Source organism: Sylvia atricapilla, chromosome 20, assembly GCF_009819655.1.
Source record: "Sylvia atricapilla isolate bSylAtr1 chromosome 20, bSylAtr1.pri, whole genome shotgun sequence".
Classification (NCBI taxonomy): Eukaryota; Metazoa; Chordata; class Aves; order Passeriformes; family Sylviidae; genus Sylvia; species Sylvia atricapilla.
In genome coordinates, this window is record NC_089159.1 from 11,034,699 (window position 1) to 11,062,219 (window position 27,521).

Here is a 27,521-nt window from a genome sequence, read left to right on the forward strand (position 1 = left end):
TGCATCCGCACATCAATAGTTGGCAATATGAATCCACTAAAAACAATACAGCAAGATCTCTGGTTTCTGTTAAAGCAACACACACAGAATCTCCAAATATCCTTTCAGCATAAAGCCCAACTTTGTGCTGCACAGAGACTAATAATTATCTTATCTATTGTGAGTTGATGCAATTTCTTTTTTCCTCCCACACACCCACACTTCTGTTTCCTTCTGATCTGCATTTGTAGCTGAGCTACTGTTTAGCTGAAAGGAAAGAATTCGGTAATACCTCCCTAAAAAGATGCCTGTTCATCCAGTGACAAAAGATGGGAATGTTGGCTATTGATGAAAGAAAATAAAGAACTTATTTTCCAAACATCCCAAGAGAAATAACCTCATCATTAAAGTATTTCTTGTGCATTACAAGTTAAAAGAAAGAAAAGAAAAAAGTCTGAAGATCTGAAACTCAGTCAATCGATCTCATTGGACTGTAGTTCTTAACGTGCATAATTATAAACAACAGATGGAGAAATGCTGAGATAAAGCCAAAAGGGGTGGGTGGGGGAGAGTCACCCTGATGGTGGATGTTTTCAGTTTGGACGTGAACCAGCCTTACACCCCTTGGTCTTTCAGGTTTCAGCATCGGCTGTTGGGCAGCTCGGCAGGGCACGATGAAGGCACCACCCCAGGAGCCCACGGAGCCCCTGGGCCACCCAGGCGCCTGAGGCTGGCAGCAGTGCCACACCAGGCTGGCCTCTGCTGCAGCTGGCTGGGAAGGAGCTTTTCATCAGGAGAAGGCACTGAAGTGATGGGCTGAACTTATTAAAGGAATGAGTGTCTGGCCAGGCAGAGCTTCGGGGGCCGGTTGGGAAGCGTGAAGGGCCAGTTTCAGTAAGGGCATGGCCAAAGCTTTCTTCAGGCTACAGAAGTTTCTTCGTCGGACACAGTTTCTGCTCTTCTTCCTCACAGCAGCTTACCTGATGGCTGGCAGCCTCTTGCTACTGCAGCGGACCCGCGTAGTTCTCCAGCAAGGTCCGCGTGGGAGCCCCAGTAACCAGGCGCTGCCGGTGCCGGAGGAGATGGGCAGGCTTGGGATCACAGAGCCCAGGACCCTGCAGAGCCCCGGCCCCAGGCTGCTGGTGCACATGGATGTGCTGCAGGAGCCCGCCCTGGACCAGCAGCACAGCCCGCACTGGCTCGTGTCCCGCAACTCGGAGCTCAGGCAGCTGAGGAGAAGGTGGTTTCACAGGTTCACCAGCGACCAGGAGCCCCTGCAGACAGCAGGATTTAAAGCAATGAAGCACACTGCTGAACACAAAGGTAAGGGATGGACCTGTTTTCTGGCACACACACAGACTGTGCTTTGCTGATCCCAAGCAGACACGGGTGAGCATCACACACCCCTGCAAGTCTGCCTTCCTCCTCGCTCATCACCACTTTCAAAACAGTTCTTAGGCATATGCATAGGCCAAAGTACAAAGAATCCACGCTGGATGACTGCTGTACCATCACTGCAACAGCAAACTACCAGTTTGCAATCTTGGGTGCTTTGCCTTTTACAAGAACTAGTTGTTCTTGGAGATGTTTCACTGATAATAAAACAAGAATGGGATCCGGACTAGACACCACAGTTCGGAACTGCTTTTTGTTTGAATAAATTTGCCCAAACAAAATCCCACAAAATGGGTGCCACATTGTCCTACTTACTGAGGGAATTGTCAGAAATGGGAATGAGCAGGCGATAGTGGTGGGAGATGAGTCATACAGTGAGTCAGGGAAACTGAACCGCTGGAGTTACCTGAAGCTCCAAGCTGGAGCTGCTCCAAGGACGCTTCAGGACACCTTGTTGGTGGCAGGTTTTGGTAGCAGAGGAGAGACTGAGACCTGAGAGCCAGGGCCTTGCTGAGGTTCTAACTACTGACATACTGAGAGGGGCCATAATGACTATTTATTTGTACATCTCACCATATTGAACTGTAGATTCAAATATGCATCATTTGAATATCTGATTGAATATGACGGGACATTATTAATAACAATATTGTTAACAAGCATTGGAATGCCGTTGAAGGTAATTAATTAAAACTTAACTACCTACATAGAGCATGTTATCTTCTCCAATTCACTTCTAGTAAACTTAGAGGCTTGTTATTTCATTATGGATCTCTTTCAAGACCTAATGAATTCCTTCGTGCTTATAATGCTTAATAAAGCTTCAGTGATGCCCTGTGGTTCCTGTTTAGTAGAGCAGCATTGCCTGACCATGGAGGCTGGGCTCCCTCATGGATGCCATCCTAACGAGGCAGTACAGCTCTGCCCCTGCTTGCCCAGGGGCTGTTAGCCAGCCCTTCAAAGGCTTCCCCAGGCAGACCCTTAACCCAAGCCACAAACAATGGCATGGCCCCAGCCTGCTGGGAATCTCCCAGCTCACTTTGCCTCGATCTGTCCCCACCCAGGAGCATGTAGCCTTTGGCAAGAAAATCCAAGTCCTTTTCTCCTCCAGGCTAGGCTATCTCACCTGCTGACATGGCAAGTGGCCCAGGGTAGGGATCACACTTCTCCGGACAGAGACTCCTGGCAAATACTGTTCTATTCCGATTGCTCCCAGTGGATGGAATTTCCAGTTCCTCTGGCCTGGTTCTGCCATTGAACAGGATGCAGAGGTGACAGGGATGTATCACTGACATGACATAACATGACATGTTACTCTGAGACCATGGAATATACATGACTCATTCATGGGAGGGTGTGAATGAGAAATTGGAGGGACACAGGGAACAGGGCAGATGGTGGCTGGCCTGCCCAGGACCCCCCCTCAGGCTCTTTGGCCCAACATCCTCAGTTTTTTGCTGCTACAGGTTTCAGTTGAAGTACCCAAATCAAAAGTCTCCAGTAAAATGTGGAGTATATTTGTTGCAGGTGCCTGATTCCCACCTTGTTAATGGTGTGCTGGGGGTGTGTATTCACAGTTAGTGAATTTTCTAATTACACATTGGCAAATTACCTTGTGCAGGTCTTTGAATCTACTGTTGTGTTTGTAATATTTAAGTGTTTGATTTATCATTCCTGGCTCCAAAATCCCTGATGGAGCAACTCAAACTTTCTTTTTTCTTGTGGATTAGTTAAAATAATGTTTTTGGTTTCATTTTTCACCGTATACTCTTTTCCTATCCACAGCTTACATTATTTAATTTCCCCGTGTTATCATCTCAGTGTTGCTATTTCTAAAATCAAATTCCCTTTTTTCCTTCATATTTTGATGATAAAATGTACTTATAGACACACAATTGCTGTATAATAGTAGGACTCCACATCATCATTCCAATTGTATATTAAATAATGGGCTGGATTTTTACAGTATTTTGCTCATGACAACAAAAATTAGGCTGAGCACTGAATGCAGTCTAAGAGAAACATTTATCTTTCCTATGCTAAGAAAAGCAAGACATATTTGAAGAGATTCCTTTGCACCAGAGAGGAGATAGCTCAGTGCGATAGCTACATTGTGCTGCCTAGTTAAAAGAGAATTTATCTTTCCATTACAGCTTTAATGTAACCCTCTACATCCAAAGAAAATTGATTTTCTTAATATTTCTCTTGCACCATCTCATTATCAACTAGAGATTTTAAAGAACACTTGGGAGAAATCCAACAGGATTTCTGGAAGTTTTTAGCATTTTGAAGGCTACATTCTCCTGTACTTTGGAGAAGTGCTGTGTTTTGTCACCCAAAGGAGGGAGCTGAGCAGACAGCAGCTGCACGCAGGAGCTGCAGTTCTGGGTGGGTCATAGACTCTGGGTATGCAATGGCAGGTCTGCTGAAAAAAACCTGGGGAAAGGAAATTCTCATTTCCTTTTTGCCCATTTCCATGGGCCAGGGGCCCTGACCCCTTACCAAGGTTCAGCAGCAGTGGAGAGGTCTGCAGAGGGTACCCAGATGGGACCCCAGATAGGCTGGGACAGCCCTGCTCGCAGTGTGAGGCCCTGGATAAGCCTGGGGTGGGTTTTTCCCTTCTGTCCATATGCATTGCCTAACCCTGGTCTTGCGTGCACACAGGCACCTACATGGGCTGCTTCACTCACGATTCAAGGGAGAGGACACTGAAGGGAGCTGTCTTTTATGACTTAAGAAAAATGACAGTAGCTCACTGTCAGGAAGCTTGTGCTGAGAGGTGAGTGGTATTTTTCCATTGCAAGTTTTCTCTTTTCTGACAATAAGTGGAACTGAATTTGAAATGGGCAAAGTATTCCTATGTTAAACAAACAGCATCTATGAAAACAGTGATTATCTCATACCTTCAGGCACAACATAGCTTTCCTTCTCTGCTTGAAGCAGACTGCTGCACTGCTGCCTATTCTCTATGGCACCATGACTACTTACATTATATTCTCTATTGTCCTGGACAAAAATTACAGTTTGGTTAAACAGTCTTTGTAAGATATCTATCTTTGGTCTCTAGCCCATATCTCGTTGAGGGGCAGAGCAAGGCAGGAGCACAGGCTGTATTGCAGGGACCTGGGGACAGGTTCCTCCCTTCCTCAGGTGCGAGCTGGGGAGCAGCCAGAGCCCTCCGTGACAGCGGCCGGTGTTTCTCCTCGCAGGGCTTACAGCTACGCGGGGCTGGCGTACGGAGCGGAGTGCTACTGCGGGAACTCGCTGCCAGCTGCTGCCGCCAAGCCCGAGGAGTGCAACATCGAGTGCAAGGGCGAGAAGGGCTCCGTGTGCGGGGGCGTGGGCCGCCTCTCCGTCTACGGCGCGGAGGAGCTGCGGGCGCCGGCCCGGAGAAGTGAGTGCGGGGGCCAGCAGGGCCAGGGGGCACGGCCAGGCGCAGGGGCTGTCCCCGCCGCTTGTCTCGCGCCGTTTGTCACCAGAGTCTGAAGCGGCAAAGGACAGAGGTGCCTGAGAGGCACGATGTCCCCTCGCTGCTGGTCTGAGCCCTGGCTCCTCCCCAGAACGGCAGCGCTGCTCACCAGCCCCGAGCAGGGACATTGCCTGGCACGCTGCTCGGGGCTGCCACAGAGGAGGTTCCTGTCACCAGGGAGGAAACTCAGCACAGTGCAGAGTGACTGCAACAGAAGCACAATTTCAGCTGAAAAAATTGCTCCCTTTGGTATCTATTGAAGGGGTACAAACCCAAGTGTGTTTAAGTAATAGCCTTGGAACAGGTGCTGCGTAACAGCAGGACAGAATTCACTCATATCAAGCACTCTACGCTTAGTTATTCTAAACAAAATGAGTGACCTGTGACTGTGAGGAGTAAGTAGAGGCCTCATCAATCCCTTTCCTGAGAGAAGTGAGACCAGAGGTTTGCTTTTCCATGGAGTTTTGTTCCAGTAGCAGTTGGGAATTTTGTTCCATCTTTAGATGGAAACACACTCTACCCATCATTCAGTTAGTTGCCATGGGGTACTCAATGGATAAACTTTTAGGCAAACGCAAAGCACATAACAGATCTAAACAGCTGATCGCTCTTTGCAATTGGCAAGCTCACAAGACCTTATGGATGTTATTTGCTGAGAAGCACCAAGACCTTAGGCTGTGCCAGTATTGATAGTACTTCATTTCTTCTTAAAGACAAGTCAAGGTTTGTACAATAATCCAACCAGCTACATATAAATTATATATCAAAGGTACATAGACCTAAATTGCCACTGTCAGGCTGACAAGCATCTTGGCAGGTTTCCCAGGACATGCATCACTGTTTAAACCTCCAGCATGAAATATATATACACATTCCTCAGAAAAAAAGACAGCATTTAATTTTTTTAAGTATTAATGAATTACTCCTCAAATTAGTCTAGCCTGAAGCTAGAGTTGTAATTTGCTTGCCCTCAGTAATACCTGATAGTTGTCTGTTTGAAGAATCCCCCTGACACAAGTCAGCTGAGGGGCCAACAGAAGTATTAATCACGAAGAACAAGTCTGTTAGAAAGTAATTCTGGGACTGTAAAGGCCCCCGTGATTTACGCTGTGTACTGTAGAGCAGATTCAGTGACATCCCCATTTAAACCTTCCCAGGCAAGGCTGCTGTCCCCCCTCCCTGTCCCCGCTCTCCGTGTCCCCGCCGCGGCCCCCGGCCGCCCTGACTCGTGCCCCGTGTCACGGTAAGGAAGCCGTGGGTGGCTGTGGCACAGAGTCCTGCGTGCCTTAGGATGTCCTTCCCCCGAAAGAGCGCGGGCAGGCACACAGCCCGGCCGTTCCCAGTGTAATCCACGGGCTCCCCACGCCCATGGAGGCAGGGGCAAGCTTTCTTCCTGACCGCTGAGAAAACTCCAAACATGTTTGCAAACCTTTTGTTTCAGGAATTAAATATAAGTGCGAGATTTAGTAGAAGACCTTTCATGAACATTCTGAGAAGTCTAAACACTCCTTTTATTCTTTGGTGCCATGCCCAAAGGGACCTAGGTGGACTCCTAGGAACTCCTGTTCCTTTCAGCTCGGGTGGAGTTATTTTATTTTCACACCACCTGAGTCATCCCAGAGATCCAGCTCTGCTTCTAGTAAATGGATGGAACAGTTACAATAACAAAATTTAAGCAGCTTCTTCTAGATTGCTCTAGGCTCTTGCTAGGGAGTCTGGGCTTTTCTGCCAAGAAATGCATGCAGAACCAATTTTTTTTCTTCACTGCACCACGTCTCTCCTGTCATTCAACTCACTTCCCACATCAGTTCTGGCAATACCGTTCAAGGGAGCAAATGCAATAGTGCCAAGCTCTGTGGTGTTTCTACAGAAGCAGGTGAAATCAGAGCCTGGTGCTGAAGACACAATGGAAGCTGATCTCCCTGAGCAGCTGACAAAAGCCCGGTTTAGAGTGTGAAAGGCTGCAGCAAATTCCCTTGGCCTGAAAAGGCATAGGAGCAGAGGGGCAGCTGAAAAGGAAGGTGGGTCCCATGAGGTTTTCAGAAGTCATTTACATTCCTTTCCCTTTCTAACGCAGAAGCTTTGTAGATTTTTATCAGGGCTTTTAACTCACTGAGGGGAAAGCAGGTCTTCAGAGGAAACTGGGACCTGCAGACAATAGCAATGCCCTCCGCTGGTGGAATTTAACTCAAACTCGGTGCTGTAGCGCTGCTTCCCGTGGTCTGTACAAAGATAAAGGCATGTGCTCCTTTCAACACCACACGATTTGGAACACGTTTTTCTAGCGTATATTATAGTTTTTCTTATTTTTGCAGCCTTTGTAATATAATATTTATTTTATTATTTTTGGCTTCTGAACCTAATATTATTCTTTGTGAAAGAGGCAGGATACTACGGACATGGTTTTCTCAAAGAAACCTATTTCATATCCCCGCAGGGAAGAATGTTATCTATCGAGGATGTTTTAGAGCTCCAGAAAATATAACAGACACCTTTCCAGCCTCGTTGATACAGCCCAATTTGACGGTGGAGATGTGCTCTGAATTTTGCTCCAAGAAAGTAAGAACAGTTCTAATTTCACATCTTTTCTTTTATTGTTATTTTAAAATTTAACCTGCTGAGGGAAGGGCAGAGATTTGTGCCTTAGAGCTCTGAATTTGTTAATGAGTTTCTAGAGGATAAAACTCATCAGAGTAAATACCCAATGATGCATCTGGTCCAACTGCTGGAGTGGGGATGCGGGAGGGAAAGTCATGCGAGTGGTGCCACTAGACATGATACACAGGCAAGCTGCCCTAAGTGATGAGTATCGACCACGAGCAAATCAATACCATTTCCGTGCCACATTCCAGTCAAGCCTTCAGCCACATCTGACCCCGGGGGAGGTGGCTGCAGCTCATGGGGAAAACTGCCAGCGGGTGGATGTGGGCTGCCAGCATCCAAAACGTGGCTCTAGTGCCCTTCAAGGGGCAGCTCCACTCAGGGAGCCATGCACAGGGAGCGGGCAGGGCACCCTCTGCTTTAGTGCCTGTTGGTTCTCTTCCTCCTCACTCTAATGGGGCTGGTTTGTTCTACACAGGGTTCACTGTATGTGGATTTTGCCTGCAGCCGCATTCAGCCTCATGCACTAAACTCAATGTTCAATTACTTTTTGCAGCATCACAAAATTGATTAAAACTATTAGCTGGCTGATTACAGTGCTTTGACCAGGACCCATGGCCTCAGCGCAATCTCCTCTCCCACAGAATAAGCAAATGGCCTCAGTTAGCACCAGGGGAGGTTTAGATTGGATATTAGGAAAATTTTGAGATTTCCCATGCAAAGCCCACTCCAGGTTTCTCTCCTTCCTCACTCATGTGCTGCCCAAGCCGTGGGAAATTTGTGCAGGTGAGGGTCCACCTGTCCACCCAGCCTGCCCAGGGGACAGACACTGCACCACTGGCACCCTGCACAGACCACCTTCTGAAGATGCAGGAGTACAGAGGAGCAACTATTTTGTTGCCTCATAGAACCTCCAGCCTTCCAGAAAAGTTCATCACTTGCAGGGGCTGCTTGACATGAGGTACAAGGAACATTTTTACTCTAGGCTGTGTTTGAGGGCAGAGAAACTTACTAATTTCTCAAACTAAGAAACACTGCTTCATTGTGAAGGAAAAAATTCTGTTTACAGGCAAACCCAGAACTTGACCTTGGATCAAATCTGTAAATAGTTTTTGACAATGTCATATCTCATTCGCTAAGTAAATGTTCGCTGTTGGGCACACACGGCACACGTGTTGCATTCGACTCCTTATCAGAGGATGAATGCATGGGAAAGAGCAAGAGATAAGCTGCTCAGCAGTCCTGTCACATGCTCCCAGACTCCAAAAGACTTTTAAAAGGCAAAAAGTGTTAATATGGAATAGATGGACTGGAACATTCTGCACTCAAATACTCCCTGAACCTCCTTCAGCCTTCTGCCCACCCACACAGCCCCATGCCACCAAGAGAGCCCACAGGAGACTCTAAGGCAACCCAAATCTTTCTCGTAAACAGTCGAAAACCTGAATTTTAGGGCCAGTAAGCAACCGCTAATTTATTTGGCAAATATTTAGCACATTTCCCTCAAACTTGTTTTAGTTCTTACCACCATTAGCCCAGCAGCTGGGGTTCACTGCCCCACGACTACACAGGTTTGCATCCTATTACCCTTCTTGCGTAAGACTGGTACACCAAAACCTGAATTACTCTGCATCATATCCATTAAAAAACACTTTTTACACTTAGGAATTTCTTCCTTACAAACGACGGTAACTATAACTTCCTCATGATAGGTTTCCTATTTAGAAACAAGGTAACACAAACATGAAGAAGTAACAGGAAAGTAGCACGAGCTTTAGAATGACACCGCTTTGATCTCGACAGTGACGCGGTGAAGATTTGTTTTCTTTGCATGGCAGCAGCATTCCCTGCAGGCCGTTGATGCCGTGGCATTTACAGCCCGATCCGTTCTCCCTCCCTGCAGGAGTTCCCGCTGGCAGTGATCCGAGGGCAGGAATGTTACTGTGGATACCCCACCCGGCGCTTCCCGCTGCGCCAGGGCACGGCCGGGCTGCGCTGCAGCGGCGCCCAAAACGCCAGCAGCGCTGCGGGGGGACAGGACTGCCTCGTCTACCAGACCCCTGTGCAAGGTAAAGCTCCAGCCTCGCTGTGCCAGCGCCTCCGCTGCTGCAAACAGCCCCTGGGCCCCTTCTGCAGTGGGTAAAAGGGATCTTGATTACGGCAGCCTGAGCTGAACTAGTGGGTGTCACCACACAGGCAAGAATTTAGGAAACAGTCTTTCTCTAAATTCCCCCCCTTGCAATCATGCTCCTGAAGATGCATCTTTCCATTCTATCATTATGCAACACCTTTAAGACAACTTGCTGGCAAGTACAATAGTTTGTTACGGCATTATCAAAAAAACATCACGTTACACAAACCCAGCAAAAACCTCTTTGAGGATAATCTCTTTGGCCTCATACAGCTGAATTAATTTTAGGAAATAGATGATTCACAACCAGACCAAATTGATATCCTATATTTCTGAGAGAGAAAAGGAGGAAGCAATAAACTCTGTAATCAAGAGCTGTCAAGAGTGGAATTATTAAAAAGCCACAGTGCTAACAATGAAATACCTTCTCTACTCACAGACACCCGCTGCACAGACAGGAAATTCTTAACCACCAAATCCAAAGTGTTTGTTGCTTTGTCAAGCTTTCCTGGGGCTGGGAATACGTGGGCACGCCATCTGATAGAGCATGCCACAGGATACTACACAGGAAGTTATTACTTTGATGGAGCCCTCTACAACAAAGGTACTGGGGCCCAAGAGATGGGACAAAGGTAGCCCTTCCAAAGCACAGAGCTTTACCTATTGCTCTGCCATCCTTTTGCTTGGGCCAGCAATGGCTGTCGCTGTCAGCATGTTTGGAACAGTTTAAACACGCCTGGAACAAGCAGCCTCCCGCAGTGCAGATGGCAGCAGGGACAGCTCCAGCAGCACATTGCTCTGACAGAGCAGCTGCCCTCACAGACAACGGCCAGCCTCTCCATTTACAAATGTGCACCTTGCCTGCACTGCTATCCTGTGCACATACATGTGCAGCTCCCACCTGGCGGGCTGATCCAAAAGGCCAATTACCTAAATGCTGTGGGTAAGACCCTTCAGTAAACATGTAGGTTATATTTTCAAACGTTATTAATTACTGCAGGAGAACAGTATCCTGAGGCAGCAGAGACTCAGCAAGCACCAAGCACTGGTGCTGTGGAAAGCTGCCTCATTGCAGTGAGGGGCTAGGGATGCCCCCCAGCTCAGGGACAGCCTCTCTGCCAGCATGTGCCCAGCGTGGTGGCTGGGGCTCCAGCCATGGGTTAGCTGACTGGTACTGTCACACCAGCTTTACACCACCGTAGGGAATGATTTAGTGGGAACAGGTAGACATATAATCAGGCAAAAAAGCCAACAGTCCTGTCTTGTAAAACAGGTTTTAAAGGAGAAAAAGACCACTGGAGAAGTAGAAGGACCATCTGTGTGAAAACACATGAAAGTGGCAAGACAGAGATTGAAATGTTCGACTCGGCGATCCTGTTGATAAGGAACCCGTACAAATCACTGATGGCAGAGTTCAACAGGAAATACGCTGGGCACCTGGGCTATGCCACTGACCGCAACTGGAAGAGCAAAGGTGAGTATTGCCCCAACACAGGCTGGCTTGAAACCCACCTCCTCAGTGTGCTGGGGAGGGGGAACACGCTAGAACCTGAGTGAGCACTGCTAAGAAATTCAGTAGGACTTGAGTCCTGCTGCAGCTGAGATCAGAGGTTTTAATCCTAACACCTCTGACACCTGCACGGTGAGAGTGGTTGTGGTCTTGCTGTGTGTCCACCCCCAGAGGGGAAGGAAGTGCAGCACCATTGCCACAGGAACACAGGAGCATCACTGCCCCTGCACTGCTGGGCATGAAAACATGTCCATGTACAACGCTCCTGTGCACAGTCCATTTGCCAGGCTGAGGGGAAGAAAATTTGCCCCTGCAGAATGTAATAACCATAAGAAATCTAATTTAAGATTTGGAGGATCCAGTAGAGCATGACATTTCATGAAGGATATTTTACAGCACTGCACAGGTGCTACTGCACTGCAGAAAAATAAGGATAATAGCAATAAGCAGACCTGAAATTCAGGGTCCCTCGAACACATGAAATGACTTCAGAACCTGCCTGCCGCACTTCATGTGTTTGACTGGCAATTTCCCCACTGGACACACTGCTACATTCAGACTCTGCAGCAGAAAAGCCATTTGGCTTCCATTTCTCCTTGTACATATTTTAGGCATTAGAGCTGTGACTTGGCAGAGGGCTGGGGGAAAGTGTCCTGTGTCACAGCACATTTCTTTCCCAAGCTGATGTATCACCTTTCATCAGTCACAACTCAAGACCTTTTCATCAAAAACTGACAAAATAGTCCCAGAAAAAAGAAAAGTCTGCCGGGAATAGCCTTCCCATACTGCAAACTGTGAATTGTTAAATTTCAGCCACAAATTCCCTTTGTCCAGCCCAAAAGCTTTCACTAGGACTGTCTTGACTACAGGAAATTAAATGATCAAAGAGAGCAAATAGAGATCAAGGTGCCATTAATTTGTAAGGCAAAGGAAAATTGCTGACATGCAGGATGGCTAACAGTGTCTCATTTTCCTGGTTTCCTGGTGATTCAGAGTGGCCGGATTTCGTGAACAGCTATGCCTCCTGGTGGGCCTCCCATGTCCTGGAGTGGCTCAAGTATGGGAAGCGCCTGCTTGTTGTCCATTATGAGGACTTGAAGCAGAGCCTCATCCCCAAGCTGAAGGAGATGGTGGAGTTTCTGAATGTGACAGTGACAGAGGACCGGCTGCTCTGTGTGGAGAACAACAGAGACGGGAGTTTCAAGCGGTCTGGTGCTAAGCAAAAGAATTTTGAGCCATTCACCCAGGAAATGAAAGATCTTATCAACAGATACATCCTGACTGTGGATGAAGCCCTAAGGGGAAGAAACTTTTCAGGACTGCCCAGGGAGTATGTGCCAAGATGATAGCCTGGTATCATGCTGCTGTGGTTAAAAATGAAGTTTTTTTTCTTTAAAAAAACCTCGAAAAAAACCAACCAAACGAAACTCCTACAAACAAACAAGAAGAAAAAAAGAAAAAAGAAAAAAAAAAAAAAAGACCAGATCTCTTTAGCAGTTGTGGCAAAGATACTTGTGGAGGCTGCTGAGCAGCGCAGCAGTTGGGAACATCTGCTTTTTGTCATCCCCAGACAGCCCCAAACCTGGCTCCAGGGACATGGAGGAGACCTCAGAGGGGTGGCAGAGAAGGGAGTGCTGCCTGTGCTATGTTTCTGCACCTCCATCTCTTCACCTGGAGAGTCACAGAGGGTCTGGGGGGACACCAGGGCAAAATGTCAGCACAGTCAGTGCTCTTGGTTCTAGAAATGGCTGCAGCCAGGCCAGACTGATGTCATCCGGGAACACCTGGAGAATAGGGGCAAAGGGGTGAACCCCAGTCCTTCCAGCCCCAGCAGGGGTAGGATCACATCTCCTACCTCATCCCTGAATCTTTGGAGGAACTCCAAAGGCAGTCCAACTTGAAAAATAGTGGCTACTGCGAGCTGCCCTCTGGAGCTCCCTCCAGCAGCCACGCAGGTCTGGTTTTTAACTCCTGCAGTCACCTGAGGCTTGTTTGGCCCTGCAGGGCCGCGTGCAGTGGGCAGAAAACAAGGGCACACGGGGCTGGCAGTGCAGCTGGTCCCATGATCCTGGGCCACTGGGCAGCTTGGAGCTGGTTTACCCTGTGGCCAGAGGCTGCCCTGCTGCGAGATGCTTCTGTTCACGTGAAATAAAGGATTTCTTAAAAATTTGAGTGAAAATACTAATTTTAATAAAACAAGTTTATATAAAGGGAGCTGAACTTCCTCTGTTTGTGTATCATTAGTGCTTTAAAAACAATGCAGGACGTGGAGTACAACCCGAGTCTCTCCCTGTTTACACCCCAACGTGTGGCTCATCTCTGTGCCACCTGCCTGATATGGGGCTTGTTGTGGGGCTGTCACATCCCCATCCCCAATACTCAGTGCCTTCCCTGGCAGTAAGAGCCTCAAGGGCCAGAAAGGGGTGACAGATTGTGGTGGACTGAGTTGGTTCACAAGGAAAACAGAAATTCTTTTTGTTTATGCAAGGGGTACAGCTTTAAAAAAAACCAATTCAGTTTGTGTGTTGTGAGCCCAAATAAAGACAAGTGGTAAGACCCTATGGTGCCTGCACAGGATGGCACCTGTGGATGGCAAGGTGGAATCCAGGTTCTCCACTGAACTGCAGCTAAAAAGTGGGTAAACCATACTAGAAGAGAGGACAAAATAGGAGAGAAAATGTTTTTTCTTCATGGAAACTGACTGCAAAATAAAGCCTTTAAAGCAATCCTAAAAAAGCATGCATGTCATCACCAGCAGCTCTGTCTTTCTGCACTGCTTTATGAATTTTCCATTAAACCCATTTCTTCTAAAACCCATTACTCACTGCTAAGACCAAGCTACTATACTACTGCAGCAATATTAACCTCCATTAAATAATTAAAGGATGGATTATCAGCATGAGACCTTACATGACACCTCTCTGGATCCTAATGTGTCTTCCAATGGCCTGCAATATAATGAGATGTTCAAATATAAAACGTTGAGTTACCACTTTTGTCAGTTGTGACATTTATTCAATCAGAAAGATCCGGCTTCCCAACTGCATTACTTACACTTTACTTTTGACCTTGGTTGGTTGAGAGCAATCTTTAAGGAAGCTATGCCTTTGAATCTCCTTTTTATATTAGCATCTAATTAGTTAACAAATTTCCTGATGTACAATTATAATGGACTGTAAATCAGCTCTTCCCCTTTGAAGCACGATGTTGCATTTTTTAGCCTTCTGCATACTCAGACCAGCAAACACACTCATCTCTCAGCTCCTTCTACACAGCACCTATTTATCCCCAGTTGCTGGTTCCCAGATCAGGAGCTTTTCCCACCACAGGACTCCACCTGCCATCCACACATCCTAGTCCTTCAGTCTGAGCACCCCTCAAGTTGCACCATCAGTGCTGTTTCTGTTACAAACAGAGCAATTCACAGGTGTGTTCAAGAAAATGCTAAAATCTTATCAGGAAGTGTATCATTTCTAGACACGGGGCATGATCACCACTAACAGCTGCATGGTTTTGACCAAGTCACCAGAAAGAGCACCAAAGAGGAGAATGGCTTCTCCTAATCACATGAATCACTGTCAAGCAATAGGAATAGGACTGAAATGCATTATTAAATGTTTTATGCAATAGTAAAGATGATACAAAAGGCCCAAAGATTTTTAAATGAAATCAGCTCTAATTGAGGAAATGTGGTCTCATCAGTCCATTCTCTCCCCACCCTCTCACTGCAGAGTTGTGTCCTGCCCCTGCTCTTGGAGCCTACTTGCCACATCCCTGCCTACAGGAGGGTGGTCTGCAGGTACCAGCTGGCCTCCTGCCCACCCTGGAGACACCAGGCAGGATTTCTCTGCCGTTCAAGGCTCACCAAAGCCTTGGCTAGAGCTCCTTCAGGTGCTGCCCCAGTGAAGGGAACAGCATCCAGCTGCCCTGGCTATTGGCACTGCTGCCTTTCAGCGTGCCCAGTGGAGAGCTCCAAGGTGTGTGGGCAGGAGAGGCTATGGAATCACAAGCTCTTAAAAGTACTAAAAACAAAAATAATTTCCTCCTGTGAACAGTGGAGAGATCTCTCCAGGTCCGTTCTGCTCCAGTGGGGTGAGTAGGAAGCAAAACTGCATTATCTGGAGCAGTTGATACAGACACACAGTGACTGGATTACAAGCAGTTATCCTGAAGGCAAAACAGCCAGTCACAGCCTTTGGATTTTTAGATATGTCAGAAGCTGCATTAACCTATAATGCTTCTGAAATAAAGCACTTAGTACCACCCTAGCAAAATTATACAGCTCATTTCAGAGGAGGAAATTCAAGTCACAATGAATGAAAAACACCGAGGGGAAGTGATTTAAAGGCAACACCTTGCTAATGACAAGAACATTTCCTTGATGAGTGAGGTTATACAGAAGCAGCCTTCAGTACAACTGCATCCTTCATGAAGCATCAAATATGCTGTAAAATAAACCAAATCTTCCATGCTGACTTACCCTATTCCAATGACGTTCTGGAAAATTGTCAAATGTACACCAACACGCCTGTGTGATTGCATGGGCAGTTGGTCCCACATCCCCCACACAGGGACCACGAGGTCTGTCCCTGCCTCGAGTCCCCTGGAGCCTCTGCACTGCCTTGGGGGGACACAGGGCTGGCACCCCACGCTGTAGCAGAGAAGGCAGAGCTGGGACAGCACCGACCACCCCAGGGGCACAGCTGCACCTGAGCCACTGTGCTCAGATGGAGGATTTCTGTTAAAAGAATGTGCAGAACATTTGTTTTCTTAGAAACACTCTTTTTTTCAGTCACTCATTTAAATGGATTCCACTGTGCCTGTTTTATGCCTCTCTTTATTCCAGCAGAGACTAAATTAAGCTTTGAAGTTTAGTGAGAAATCCTAATGGCATTCGACTTCAATGCTATTGCCTGAATCCTGGGGAAGTAAAGAAAGGGGGAGAGCAAGAGGAAAGAAACCACTCTTCTCTTTTATTGTTTTCTACAGCTTGATCCTGAAATGACTGACTTTGAAAATAACCTTAGCACCTAACTTTATGCATTATTCATATATACTAAAACATGTAAATATGGTTTTCAAAGGTTAAAATCAGACTCCTTTCCTGTACAGGTTACAATTATTTACTATTTTGACACAGCAACTTACATCATTAATATTAAACAGCACATAGGGGAAAAAAGTGACCTAAAACAAGCATGAACTTTCCTCATCAGTATGGAACATCATACATTGCCCAGGAAACTGACACTACAACTATGCATGAGGTCTGCCAAAAAGGAGGGAAGAATTAAGCATTTTAATTTCATATAAAACTGTAGCTGCCACTTTGCCACTGACTAAGGTCTGTCAAAATCTCTCTTTGCAAGGAATTTTCTGACATGGTAACAGTCTTAGGGGTCAAATAGTGGTATTATTTCAGTTCTCAAGAGTAATAATGACCACGTAGTAATAATGACCACAAGCAGAAGATAAATTAAGGTGTATTCTGTGACTACAACAATACACAAGATGCACTTAGAGTGTACCTGTACACATTATGTGGGCTGATTTAAGCCTGTGCCCTCCCCACGGCAGAACCTGCCAAAGCAGGTGCATTGGAAAGGACTTGTTTTAGCTCAGACTACCTCAACTTTGCAAACCCAGTTATATTTGATTTATTTTGATTGACTGAAGGTAAACCAGCATCCTTCCACCAATTGTCTCTTCAGCTCCCTTATGTAGCAGCAATATGGAAGAGTAAAAAAGGTAAATAAATGGAATTTTCAATTTTCTTCTGGAACAGGAAACAAAATCTTCTGCTCACATCTACAGCAATATTAAAATTAAGTGCTGAGCTTTTGTAAACATAGAGGTTTGTTACAAACACTTAATCCACCTCTACCCACTCTCCATGTAATGAGGCACAACAAAATTATTTTGAATGTACTTTCTGCATTATGTCACCAAGGACTGTTAATGATGTTTCATTTGCTACTGCTGCAATATATAACTAATTATAATTAGACAAGAAAATGCAAACCATGCATTGACTGTCATTCTCCTGAGCTGTGTAAGGAAGACTTGTTTTACAGAACACCCCTCACCCAGGAGCGGCTCACTTCTCTCAAGTCAGAAAAGCCAAAATCCTTCATTTTAATCACTCACTGCAAGACATATGCTAAACGTAAATACATCCAACTTGAAAATTGCTAAAGCATTAGCATATATGCAAGATACTTTTAATCAGAACCATGCAGAGAGGAACTTCCAAGACAACTTGTTTCCACAGCATTTTAAAAAAAACCCTCATATTGTTATTGGTAAAACACTTCCAAAAATATAAGCAGGCCTGCATCCCCAGTGTGGAGAAATAAAAGTTACATCCATTTCTGGCCAATCCTGCCAATTTTATCTGTACTAGGAGCACAATAAAACCATTTTTATAAAAAGGGAAGAATGAAAAATGAGAATGGTTTTTATTTACCCAATCTAAGAATTAATTAAAATAAAGATTTGCTGTCAGTTGTGAGCATCAACAAACAAACACAACATTATTCTAATAAGGGCTTATTACATTATTTCTCTGCTGGAATGCAATATTGATTGGAAATCCTTGGGATGGAACAAATTGATTATTTGTGCAAATTTAACAACTGTTTGCTTACAGATTCAAATGCTTATTGTTTAATTTGAAATAAGTCTATAGGCAAGTTCCAGATCCTGGCAAAACAGGCCCAGTGCACCCACAGCTCTAAGCATTTATACCTGAGATTTATTAACCCTGGTCAGCTTCCCACTGTGCTCAGGTGAGACTCAGGCCGGCCTTTCCCAGAGCCCACAGTCTGGACCTGGGTTCTACCAGCTGGTGCTTCAGTGAGTCAGGTGTGCTGGGAAGCACATTCCTGGGCTGCAGCATCCCCCTGTGTTCCTGCATCCCCCCGGGCTCCTACATCCCCCCGGGTTCCTGCATCCCCCCGGGCTCCCGCATCCCCCCGGGCTCCCGCATCCCCCCGGGCTCCCGCATCCCCCCGGGCTCCCGCATCCCCCTGGGCTCCCGCATCCCTCCGTGTTCCCGCATCCCCCCGGGGCTCCCACATCCCCCCGGGCTGCAGCATCCCCCCGGGCTCCTGCATCCCTCCGGGCTCCTACATCCCCCCGGGTTCCTGCATCCCCCCGGGCTCCCGCATCCCCCCGGGCTCCCTCCCGTCCACAGCATCCAGGCTGAAGCAGACCCAGACATTGCTGGGGTCTTGGAACACCCACCTCTAGTGTCTCACACCTAATGAGAGTCACCAACAGCCAGCCCCACACTAACAGCCAGCCACTGCTCTGCCCGTGCCCCTCCGGGAAGCCCCTGCCAAACTGCCCGTGACCCAGGTGTTGAGGAGACCCTCCGAGGCAGAAGCGCTCAGGCAGCGTTTGGCTCGCAGCCCCAGCCGGGCAGGACGTGGGAAGAGAGCAGTGGAGGGAAATCCCTCGCCTGTAACATATCACTGCTTTGGCAGCACTTTGCTTCCCCTGCTAGGGAGCTGTCATTTCCCTGACGCGCCAGGGATCCCTGAACGGGCAGACAGCATTAGATCTTAATCAAAAATCTCTGCAGGCCAGAAAGTGTCGGGGTTCTGTCTCTGGAAGTGAATCTCGCAAACCACGGTACAGTATTACCTACAGGGAAGCAAATGGCACAGCTCATCCTTTGAGATAAACCCCCACTAAATTTACCTGTGCTTTGCCAGGCAGTGACATGGCTCAGGAGTCAGCCATCCTGCTGTTCTGGGGCTGTCAAGAACCATTGCTTTAGCTGCTAAAAGTTAGCATTATTCTAGTAACTTCAAACAGACTTCTTTCGGTTTATCAGTTGCTGAGGATTATCTCCTTCAGCCATTTCAAGGTAATAAAAATGTTGTTAAAAAAATTCACTACAACTGATAAACTGTCCATGCAAGGAAACATTAAAAGCAATTTCAAAGTGTAAGTTGCAAGTCTGAAGAGATGCCTATTGCTGTTTGTGCAGTAAAACAGACAAGGGAATCATCAAACGATTTGGTTTTCAGTACAGAAGGACAAATAGAGGAGAAAATGCTGCTGTGAAATAGCACAGAATTCAGGTTTTCATTTCATCAGATTAGCAAGAGAAATGCAGTGTCACATTACTTAGCTGCCTTTTCCCATCAGCAGAAGCTGCACTGTTAGCCTCACACTGGAGCAGGGTCACCAAGAGTTTGGCAAAAACAGGAATGAAGTTTAACATGAAAAAGCCTCAGATGTTAAAACCAAGGCCTGTTAATATCCACAGGCTTCTACCTCTGTTGGGAGTAACAATATCAGAACTGCCAAAACAACTCCCGGACTTTGGGAAGAAGAATTTGTAACCATTCTGAAGACTCTCAAACATCTGTTTGTGGGTCCACAACAGTGAAAGGCAACTACAATATTAATAAAAAAATATCTTTGAGGCAAAGAGCAGGAGAACTTATTTCACCCTAAACAATTAAATGCCTCTTAAATTCAGCCCTTTCACAGCTCTGTAAATTGCAATAATGGGGGGGCGGGGGGGGAGGAAAGCTTAATGCTGATAGATTATTTATTTCAGTGAGTAACAGCTTTTGACTTCTTGCAACCTGATAAAAAGGAAATGACCTTTTTATTTATGCATTCTCCATTACTATTTCACATCACTTCCACTGGCAGCTTACCTGCCTCAATGAGGAATAACACACTTCTGCTTTGGCTGAGGAGACTCAGAGCTGTTGCAATTTGTTGAAGATCTCCTGTGTCCTGTCAATATTCATGTACCAGAGGGATGCTCAGTGGGGTGAGGTGGCAGCAACCCTTTCAAAAGGAATCAGGAATGGCACCAGCACTGGAAAAGCCACCCAGTGCCTGTCATTTTACTCTTTATTGAAAATATTTTGCTTTTGCCTTCTTCTATACAATTAAATTTGCCATGGTGAATTGGCATGCAAAATTGCCCTCTCCATATACATTGTTGTTAAATTACTCTATAATTAGTACTAACATATTGTACTTAGAGCATTTACTATGCTTGATGATTCCATCAACATACCCTTATTGTGATCTATAGCAGTAAGGACGACAATTAAAATGGTATTACTCACTTTTAAAGAGCCACTGACAATTTCTACCCACGTTTGCAAGCATCTTTTCAATCCTGCTTAGCCATTTCCATAAACTCTATTAATAATTCTACAGTGCTGATTTCCCTGTGGGGGGAGAGAGAGAGACACAGAAAAGCTTTCCCACCCTTTTAGGCAGGACCAGGAAACAGAGAATCCAGAGCCATGAGGGAGTACCTGCCTGCCATGGAGCACAACCAGGGGCTTTTGAATGCCCAGGAAATCAGTGCTGGAAATCCCCCATACCACTCAGCAGGATTTGGGATCCTGAGTTCTTGATGCACTTCTGCAAATCCTGGTTTATTGCCCAGGAGGGCAGAATTTACATACCCCCAGAGACCCAACAAAACAGAGAAGTAATTTCTCTGTTGGAATTTTATCCAGTAACATGGGCCTATTCCCTGTGCACTGTCTCACAGCCAGGACCACGATTTAGCCCTCGGTTAGAAAGAATATTTATACATCTGCGTCATGCAAGCTGAGTGCAGGGCCCACCACAAATAGGTAACTTAACATGAAAAATTTTAAAATGAAGCCTTCATTTTTCATATGGAAAAGGAAATCCGTTGGAATCCTAATAGCCTACATCTTTCAGATTTGTATTCAGGTAGGGGGAACAGAGTGAGGAGGAGGGGTAGAAGTGACCTCAGTTCTGATGGTCACATAATTTTGTGGTTCAAAAGTTATTGGAACGTTTCAGAGCATAATGCCTAATGATTTGCATTCCAGAGACCTTGCCCAGAAACTGAAGGATTGCTAAAGGGTGCATATCTCAGCTCTAATGCTTGTGCCCTTTTCTCAAATTAGTGATACTGTCAAGCTCTGATGAGATCATATCTGACACAGAGCAAAATTATGGCAACGGTCATGTGCGATCTTATCCAGCCCAACTCCTATTTCCATGGGAGTACAAAAGGAAAGAAGGTTCCATTAAACTGTATTTGAGAAGGTGTAATTCACCCTGCAGCTATAGGACTATATCTGAGCACTACTTATCACATCCTCAGAAAATAGTAGAAAAAAGAAAATTCAGAAACAGCACCAATGATCTAAGCAATCATGTAATACAATCCCAGCTACAATTTAGTGCTGATTATAATTCTAGGTTTCCAGATGAAAGTAAAGGAAACCAGATGAATTTTGGGGAACTGTTTCCACATGTATAATTAAAAGGGTGCTATAGCAGCTGAGGATCTGGCCTTGTTTGTGAGAGGCAGGGTTTGAACACATCCAAATAGCTTCCCACTTCCTTAAGGGAGGGATGATTAGTGACTGAGAGAAGCATGCTCTGAGAGCCATGAGTGAACTGGGGTGCAAACCTGAAATCGCCTTCAAACACCCAGCGCACCAAGAGACACACCACACATGTCCACTAAAAACAGGATGAGTGAGACTGAATTATTTGTTCAGCTTCTGAGCTCGCCACCAGCTGAGGAGCCTCCTGATAGGTGCATCTGCCTCAGGTCTGATGCTTTCAGGGAGGAACCACAACTGCTGTTGTAGAAGGAGAAGCACTTAGCAACACCTCCAATCAAAAGTGCCACTGGTCTCAGACAAGCACCCTAATATGGATTTAATAAGAATGCCTATGGATTTAATAAGAATTCCCATGTTAATTATAAATCCATTTATTGTTAGAAGTTCACTAAAGATTTAATACGAGATGGATCTAGATGTGTGCTAATTAGCTGAAAGGTAAAACTCCCACCTGTGCCAGGTGGTGTTTGGTCAATGCTGGATTTGGCTTCCACCCACCCCTGGTGCCATGAGGACTGAGCTGGTCCTGACCTGACCTCACTCCACAGACACAACTTCACTGCAAATGCACAATGACCTTTTCATCAACACTAGATACTTGCAAGGATATTTTTGTGAAATCAATTTAATGCTCTACCTGCAATTCAATACCAATGCAATCGGACCAAGATTATGCACATACAGCTATGACTCACTGACTGCCCTGCTCAGCCACATGGTGTTTGAGCAGAAGAACATAAAGCAAAGAACCTCCCTTCAAAACACAGTGTAATGTTAAATTCTAATTGGTATTTTTTGGAGGACCATTTTTAAACATTTGACACATGTGCTCATTTGCAATCAGGGTTATCAGACACTGTTAGATGTGAGCCAGACTTTGCTCAGAGTGCTGACAGCAATACCAGGACCTGGAGGAATTATGGATGTGATCTACCTTCCTTCCCATGGCTAGGCCAAGAAAACAGTAACTTGATCTTTAAAGATCTAGACTACCTGTTGCAGAGCTCTCTGGTGCCAAGAAAGCTTTTCCACAGGGAATAAGATCTACTCATTCTTTAGAGTAAAGGGTTGGATTCCAATGCCTATTGCCATAAAGTACAGTGACTTTATTTAGACCTCATGTGAGTGAAATTTAGTCATGTTACTCTGAGCAAACAGGTATTACAGAAGAGAGTTTTGACTTGAATATCAAAATCCAATCCCCCCCAACAGCTGTTAAACAAAGAATCATTCAGAATAAGACTAACTCATGTTAGCAATAAAACAACATGCAGGGGGAAAAAGTGAGAAAGCAAGCAAGCGAGAAAGAAAACTTGATATAAATCAAGCCTAAACACTCCACCAATCATCAGCTCTCTAAATCAAGAAATCTGACAGATTTTCCAAGTGAGAATCAATCTTCCTGTCTCTGCAGTAAGTATACTGTAATCGTTTTTCCAGCACAGTACAGAAAACGCAACTGCCACATTCAAGATTTATTGAAAAATATTCTGCCAGATTGTTTGAATGCTGCTGTTCCAAATGTTTTTTAAACAAGAGGTCAGAAGAGTTTTCATGGCTCTATCCTCCTCCTTTGTCCAAACCAGCTTTGGTGAAGGATAGTCCATGTGCCTGTCCCAACAGTACCTGTGTCCAGAACCTGAGGTGAAGCTCCTGCCAGGTAACACCTCCTCACCTCTTGGGTGTGGCAGATGCTGCTGAAAGCACAGAGAGGTCAGTGTGGGGGAAAGGAGACAAAAAATCAAGGACTGTTCAATAAGCAGGAAGCCAGTACTAAATCCCCATAACCCCCAGCACTGCCCCTGCCTTCCCTATCTATTGCAGGCTGCAAATCAAAGCTCAGCCCTCAGAGGACAGACTGGGATAGGAACAGATTCTGACTATAGGCAACAGTACTGGAAAATAACCCCTTAATTCTCAGTACAATACAGCAAATCAATGCTGCTGGCATTGGAATCTGTTCATGTTACAAGAAATTCAAGTGATTCTGCAAAAATAACCCTAAGGCAACATGTAAAGGGAGAGGGAAAAGCCGTTGGATTAAGAAACTATTTAAATTCAGAAGCCACTGAAAAACCAAGGAGCTAAGGTGTCACCAGAGCTTCTAGGGCTGTTTTTAAAGCACACTGATGAGTTGACAAGAGATATTTTTCTCTCCCCATTGCTTACAGCCAGGGAACTTCAGCATGTCCGTCTAAAGAGACTACCTCTCAAGCATTTCATGGCTTGCAGCAGCCACTGGCACTGTGGTGACGCTCCTGGGCTGGTGGTGCCGGTCATTGAGCTGCCAAATCGGCAGAATTGCAGTGAATCTGGACACCTTAGAATATTAGTTTTTGACACCGTGTGCTAACACTGGTGTCCTGGCTCCATCTGAGTTTGCTTGGTAACACCCCAGCACTCTGCAGCTGCTCTCTCTCTGCCCTCAGTGACCGTGGCATGGCAGCACTGGTCAGAGAATGAGGCTGGCTTTTGGCGAGGGCAGCGTGATGTGCCTGTACTGACCAGAGATGTCAAGGTGTGTACTTCCCATGGGAACTTACAGCAGTGTCAGAACTGCATGGTTTATCCATGATAACCCAGAGGGAGAGGAGGGCTCCAAGCAGGGATGTGAAGAAGCAGCAGTGTGAGGAGCCCACAGCACAGCCAATGTTGAATGAACAGGCTGATGTTTTAGGAGCTGGCCTGGCAGGGAGGAGGCAGTGAGATGTCACTGAGCTTCCTCACTTGACCTTCAGAGAAAAAAGTGAACTGGTAAAACTTTAAGAGATGCATGTTCCCATTGTTGAAAAAAAGGGAGCAGACGACAGGCTGTTTCCTTCCTGTTTATCCTTTAGTCTCTCTAAAAACTTACAGTGGGAGCTTAGTATAATTTGGTTTTTAACCAGGAAAATTTGTATTCCAGGAGAAAGGTTTGATGTTCCTTCTAAATCTATATGATACAACAGCCGATGTATCTGTTCAACAGCAGAAGGAGACCTTGCAGGTAGTTTTGTTCTAAATTGGTAAAGATGGTTATCCTTTTTCCAAATGCATATATATTTTTTTCTTTGCTTTCTGCATATATTTTCACTTTCCTATAAGCCAAAGTAACATATTTAATGCAAAAGTGAGAATGCCTCCAGAGCTCCAGTGCAGATGTGTCACCGTCCACTTTTCCTATGAGCTGCTCCTCACCCCATCAGGCTGTGGGGAACAGCCTAACATCCCATCAGATGAACAACTAGGAAAGATGGGATTTGAGCTGGTGTTCAAAATTCAGCAAGAACAATTTCCTTTAAAAATTAATTACTGCTGACATCTAATACAATTGCAGCAGGCAGGCAGACCCCAGTAATTAATTAATCGGCAGTTTTCAAAAAAGAGGGTATTGATTTGTTGTTCCTCATAAACCTGGAATATTAGATTGAGGACAAGACAATTACACAAAGCAAGGGAAAGAAATTGGCTTTCATGAATGAGACAAATGGAAAGGAGTCTAGGTGTCTCTGGTTTCACCTGAATCCCCATTTAGGGTCTTACACCAGAAAGACACATTCAAAACAACTCACTCATTCTGCTGAAAAATTCTCTCCAATAAATAAACTATGCTGTCCCATCCCCTGCTCCACCTCCAGCACAGAGCCACTTGCAGCAGAGCAAGACCTGGCTTTGTGGTACAGCCCAGCAGCCCACTCCTCCTCTGGAAAATGTCAGCTCTCAGCTCCAGAGGATCTCCCTGGGCAGTTCTGTTAAGTTCAGTGCCGCTTCCCTGCAAGCTTCCTTTCCTTCCAGACAGCTGTGGCACATGGAACCTAAGTGGCATGGCCAAGGCAGCATGCTGTCAATCACACTCTGTTTATTCCTGGAGCACAAATGTCTCTTCTTAATTATCTGCCCTGTCCATTGCTCTGTCACACCTCTCTGTTTCTCTTTCTCTCCATACATGTTATTTACCCCTCATAAATACTCTTTCCTATGAGATGGAAGCCCACATTTGGGGCATTATTTAGGGGTTTGACAGGCACAACTTCACTGATTCAAGAAGGAAAACCAGCTGAAAGATTCTGTCCTCCCTCCCTGTGAAGCACAGCCCTGGAGGGTGGCAGGGCCCTCAGCAGGAGCAGGGGCATTGCTGCTGCCCTGGGCACCCTCTGCCCCTGCTGTGCCCATCTGGCCAGTCCCACGGCTGCCCATCCTCTGCCACAGCCCTCCTGTGCATGGAGCACTGAGATCTCCCACGGCAGAGACTGTAACTGAGCAGTGAATTTTAACTGGTCACACAGTGTCTGGTGACAACACTGCCAGCACAGAAATTCTGGAGAAAAACAAACAGGAAGATCTCATGCAGGCAGTTTCCATGGATGCAGCTGCTGCTTGAGTGGGCTAAAAAAACGAAATAGTCTCTCGTCCAGTATTTCACATTCCCTTTCTCCCTCTCCCTGCAATCACGTGCATGGGGTATGAAGCTGTTAATTCCCATTTCTGTTCCTGCCGCTCCTCCCCAGAGACTGGGAACGTGCCACCTCCTAATTGACATGGCAGGCCAGGGAACGGGGACGTGATCAGCTTGCCTGTTCAGTGTTCAGCATGCTGACAAACAACCCAATACTACATTGCCAAAGAAACTAAAGCCTGCCTCAGAAAGCCAAGGCTTCATTAGCAGAAGCTTTGTACTTGCTCAGACCTGGGTGCTGCAGGTAGCAGAGGCAGCTCCATCAGGGTTAAATGAGTGCAGAGGTGCTACAGCTGCGTGGAGGAGTGAGAGACACAAAGCACATGGGACAGGTGGGGTACCCAGCAGAGCTGAGCCTGGAGCCCCGGCAGAAATCCCATTATAAGCCCGAAATGTCCCAGTCTTGGGAACCATTAGGAGGACGAACCCTGCTGTAGGAACAGCTTGACTGCATCAGTTACCAACTGTTACAGAAACACCCCGCTGGTAAGTGTGCAGCCAGATCAGCCTAATTAGAGCATCTGAGAACTCTTAGGCTCAGCACAGCCGATCTCATTGTTTGCTTGGGAAGGTGTATCTTCCAAACGAAGGAATACACTTGACTTAAAAGGGCCTCCCTGCGACTGAGGCAACTCTCAGTATTGCTTTCAGAAGTGGTTGAGTGACTTGGAGGTGGGAAGGAGAAAAGGACTGTCACATACATGATTTCCAGAAAAAAGCCCTCACATCCACTCAAGGACATCACCCAAAGCATGCTGCCCAGGACCACCACCAGCCAGGCTTGGGTATCTCCCTGGACAGAAGTCACTCTCCCTCTCTGCAGCCTGTCCCAGGGTCTCACCACCCTCACAGCAAAGAAGTATTTTCTGATGTTAAATGTAATGTTCAGCATTTCCATTTGTATCCATTCCAGTCACAAAGCTGAAAGATAAATTTTGGAGTGCTTGATGTGCTCAGATTGCAACACAGAGACAGTGGCTCTGCCCACGGGACTTGCTGTAAAGGAGCAATCCAATCACTGTGAGTGCTTGTTTTCACATCACCTGCGGAGAGAACCACTCTCCATCTACCCCAAATAAGCCCTGCTTCAGAAAACATGCTGTGAGTGAAGTCCTTGGATAGAAAAAAACAACCTGCCTTTGATTGCACATACAGGAGCCCCTTGTGTCTCCCAGGACAGGAGCTGGCAGCTCCTCCAGTGCTGTGCAGTCCCCTCCGTGCATCCCAGCTCACACCAGGGCCATGTGTCCACCCAGCCCCACAACCACGAGCAGTGGGAAGGTTATGGAGTGCTCAGGCTCGGGACTGGAGATTACAATTATTATTCTGGTTTGCTCTCGTGGAGGCTCCTCTCTCCAGGCAGGGCCCCTGTGCAGAGAGAGGCATTGCCTTCCAAAACATGACTTCTATCTCCCCCAGACCCAGCTTCAACGACAACAATGACAACAACAAATTGTGCAGCCTCGGGGCTGCATTTCTTTTGCAGCATCTCCCTCCTGTTTCATTGCATTTTCCCCTTGCTATTTAGCACTTGAGAAACAAAACTGATTAGAGATGTCTCACTGGAGACTGGTTTCAGGGAGTAGAAGGAAGCAGCACTAAAAGCATACTGAATATTCATTCAA

At 46.2% G+C, this 27,521-nt stretch overlaps 1 protein-coding gene across 1 annotated transcript; it reads left to right on the forward strand.

Moving 5' to 3' along the window:
• The first annotated feature begins 313 nt into the window (after positions 1-313).
• On the forward strand, positions 314-12,491 carry WSCD1 (WSC domain containing 1). The gene is made up of 8 exons (XM_066333637.1): positions 314-1,302; positions 4,039-4,153; positions 4,584-4,768; positions 7,281-7,402; positions 9,348-9,513; positions 10,015-10,179; positions 10,849-11,049; positions 12,079-12,491. Exons 1-8 carry the CDS (start codon positions 882-884, stop codon positions 12,429-12,431), a joined length of 1,728 nt encoding a protein of 575 aa, XP_066189734.1. The 5' UTR covers positions 314-881; the 3' UTR covers positions 12,432-12,491.
• The last annotated feature ends 15,030 nt before the right edge of the window (positions 12,492-27,521 follow it).